This window comes from Octopus bimaculoides, chromosome 7 (assembly GCF_001194135.2).
Source record: "Octopus bimaculoides isolate UCB-OBI-ISO-001 chromosome 7, ASM119413v2, whole genome shotgun sequence".
Taxonomy (NCBI): Eukaryota; Metazoa; Mollusca; class Cephalopoda; order Octopoda; family Octopodidae; genus Octopus; species Octopus bimaculoides.
Window position 1 is genome coordinate 95808876 of NC_068987.1, and position 3947 is coordinate 95812822.

General features: G+C 32.6%; 1 protein-coding gene across 4 annotated transcripts in view; it reads left to right on the forward strand.

The window, feature by feature from the left end:
- Positions 1–2910: 2910 nt before the first annotated feature.
- The window catches only part of LOC106868844 (probable splicing factor, arginine/serine-rich 6), a 65292-nt gene continuing 64255 nt past the window's right edge, over positions 2911–3947 (forward strand). For 3 of the 4 annotated variants that reach the window (XM_014914280.2, XM_014914281.2, XM_014914283.2), the window contains exon 1: positions 2912–3134. In XM_014914280.2, the coding sequence (XP_014769766.1) occupies positions 2989–3134 (146 nt within the window). In that variant the 5' untranslated portion in view covers positions 2912–2988. Of the gene's footprint in view, positions 3135–3947 lie in introns of all 4 variants that reach the window. The other variant, XM_014914282.2, reaches the window with a different exon arrangement.

Consider the following 3947-nt stretch of genomic DNA (forward strand, 5'->3'; position numbering starts at 1 on the left):
TATATATATATATATATATATATATATATATATGGCAAGAAATAATTTTTGTTTCTTTTTATGGAAACAAAAAAAGATATATAGGACTGCAAAAAAGAAGTCCTTCAATGAAATTGAGACAGAGACAAAAAATTCATTGATTAGAGAACAAACATCAAATTCGAGCCAACAACTTTATATAATCCCACACTTCTATACATTTCATCGTATACAAATAATACCCTGGTCTTAAACATATAAAAGGAATATATATATAAGCACCTTCTGTGCTTATATATGTATTTCTTTTATATGTTGAATGCCATGGTATTCTTTGTATATGATGAAATGTATAGAAGCATGGAATTTTATGAAGTCATTGGCCCGAATTTGATGTTTGTTCTCTAATCAATGATCTTTATATATATATATATCTTTTATTTATCTAAGTCACTAGACTGTGACCTTGCTGGGGCACCATCTTTGAACAACTCGTTCCAGTTGAATGAATCAACCTCAATACTTATTTTGTTGTTAAGCCTGGTTGACTCTAAGGCCCTTCGATTCTAGTTCCTGCTTCTACACCTGAAACTTCTCCTCTAGTTCTGATAGTGACTCAGCAATTAGTGCAAGGTCGTCAGCATAGAGAAGCTCCCAGGGGCATCCTGTCTTGAATTCATCTGTTATCGCCTGGAGGACTATGATGAATAGGAGGGGGCTGAGGACAGAACCTTGGTGGACCCCTACCTCTATGCAGAATTCTTCACTGGTAATGGTAAGAAGGAAAAAAATTAATGTGATAGGGAAAAAAAATGTAATTTTTGGGGAACGGTGTCCTAAAATTAATCATAAACATGTTTCACATATAAGCAAACAAAATTTCGGGGTTGCTTAGTGTAATAGAAATGATTTTATTATTGTTATAGTATGGAGTTCTTTCAGCAGTAATTGTTTGTTATTCATCATTTAACGTATGTACACATTAAGAAGTCTCAAGACATTGCTGTTAATTTTCCTAGCAAATATAGCTGTTGTATTGTTTGATATTTTCCTTGTCTGTGTGACCACATTGTTGTTTCACTCATGCTTAGCCTGTATGCTTCACTTGAGTGAAGCATAACAATGTAGCCACACAGACAAGGCATGAAACACTTGTGATTCTGAGGTACCTCCTGATGATCTGGAAGGGTTTTTGACATTGTGGTGGTTTTTGTTACTTTTAGAACTTGCAATATCTCTAAGTAGCTCCTACAGTTTCTGTACAAGGCAAAACATCTCTAATGTTTATTTCACCTATACTCTCTCTCTCTCTCACACACACACACATTTTATATTGTTTTATTTCTTGAGTTTCATGTATATGCATGTTTGAATGAGTTTTGAGAGGTGAAACTTGAAGTCAACAGTTAACCTTTTTATTATTATCAAAAAAATTCTGCTGGTTTGTAACTTGCACTTTATTCTTGGGTACATGTGACACTGATTCCAAATTTATTACCAGTTTTGCTTGATTGTCATCAGCTTTGGAGATGTAGTACTGCATTAGTAATTGTAACTTAAAAATAAGCATGAAGCATATAAAATCATCAGTCACTCAATTCATGAGACATTGTTTTGTATAGGACTTTCTAGATTGAAATATACCCATGACAGTCTTATTGAAGATTCCAGTTGTAATTTATCGTTGAGTGCATTCCATCTTCTCTTCATTGTGTTAATATTCTGATGAAACCTTTATCTTCCCATACATTATCAAGTTTTACTGGAAAGTGTTCTAAGTGACAATAGAGATAATGGGCTTTGATACTTGTTACAGCTAAGTTTATTAAAATCAAAAAGCATGTCTTCTCCCCATTTAGAATCTGCCTAATGGTTGCCAAGAAAGTTTAAAATAAATAGAACAAACCAGGACCATGCATGACTCATTGATACCTACTGAATCTGAAATTAGAATTTATGAGCCCTTTTACTTTTCCAGGGATGGTTGTGGTGGACATAAAAGATCTTTGCCTTACAGTAAACGTTGTCAAAGCTGATACTTCTTAGTTCAATAGCTTGACTGTAAGCTTTTGTGAGGGAATAAACTGAATTAATAATTGTGATCAGCCAACCCATGCCAACATAGAAAGCAAACATAAAACGATGTTGATGTAGTTATCTTAATAGTATGTCATATATCAATAGCAATGATATTATTATGTTAGTATCAAAATAACTGATATTTATTAGAGATGATAAAACAAAACTAATGTGTCTCAACTACATCCCAAGAATGTCTTACTTCTAATGGATCAAAATGCAAGGTGCAGCTGAGGTTCCTAATCTCAGTGCACAAATGGATGCATCAGCATATAGGAGTCTGCAGTTAATTCTCAAGCTAGAGAGGATGTAGCCGAAATATTTGGAACCAGAACGCCTTAATATACTAAAGAATAGGTATAACTTCCAAGACACTCAAATGTGTCATTGAAATCAGGTAGATAGGCTATTCTTAAAAATGAGAATATATTACAGAACAAAAAAAAATTAACGTGATAAGAAAAAAAAATGTAATTTTTGGGAAACAGTGTCCTAAAATTAATCATAAACATGTTTCACATATAAGCAAACAAAATTTCGGTTGCTCAATGTAACAGAACTGATTTTATCATTGCTATAGTACGGAGTTCTTTCAGCAGTAAATGTTTGCTATTCATCATTTCACGTACGCACACATGAATTTGAGTAAATAAAATAACAAATTTAAGATATGGTCTAATAATTTTCCTTTTCTATTTTGGGGGAAAGAATGTCAAAGACTAAGACTTAAGGCGAGATTAGATATAAAATAGCACTTGAATAGATTAATAAGAGTTAATAAAAGGAAAGAATGTTAATTAAAATAAAGAATCACAATGTAATTAGCCACCGTTAAACTGGAGAGTTTCACTGCTAAGCCTACCACTAGTTATCTTCCCTTGGCTTGTCCACCACCATTTCTTCAGCTCACTATAATATCGCTCTAACTTCATGACGATGGTAAATCGTGCAGTTCTTGACCGCATTAGAGGTGGTTACAGAATTTTTGTCGGTGATCTAGGCAGTCGAATTGGCAAGAATGAATTAGAGAGGCAATTCAAGTCGTTTGGACCCATAACCGATATATGGGTTGCCAGGTAAGATTTAAATAAAAAACCATTTTTTTTCGACCCCAACCAAGATTCTTTCCCCCCATCTTTTATCTCTTCTTAATGTCTTCCTCCAATTCTACTAAAGCTATCTTTTAATTCTTTTGCTGGACTCTTTCCCCTAATGTTTCTATATTTCACTTTTGTGGCTGATTCTCTCTTTTTTTGTCTTATTATTAATACTAAACATCGTTAACTCTATTTTGGGGGTTTCTCTTTAATTCCCTTGTTTTACACAGAGCCGATTCTCTTCCCCGAACTATCTTATATATATATATATATATATATATACATGCAAACATTTGTATGTATATATATATATATATATGTACATGCAAACATTTGTATATATATGTATATACATACATGCAAACGTTTGTATATATATATATATATATATATATATATACACACATGCGTGCAAACGTTTGTATATATATATATATATATCTGTTTCATACTTATACAATTTTTGCCCTCCCCCTCTTTGTATATCTATGTCTCTATTTCTTTTCTTTACATTAATCTCTATTTTTCCATTCCTCGATGTCATTTACATGTTTATTACTGCGCGATTTCATCTCATGATGAAACAGAGTTTCTCTGTAATTTCTAGCATCTCGGAGCAGGTAAAAAAATACGCACATATAAATGCGTGCGTATTTATGTGTAAATATTTTATTTCCGCTGATGTTTAAAAATAAAATATAGAGAATTTCATGGTGGAGAAAGTCAAACAAGGGAATAATTTACATTTTTTTTTAACATGACGAAAGGTTTCCAATAGAAACCTAAACTACC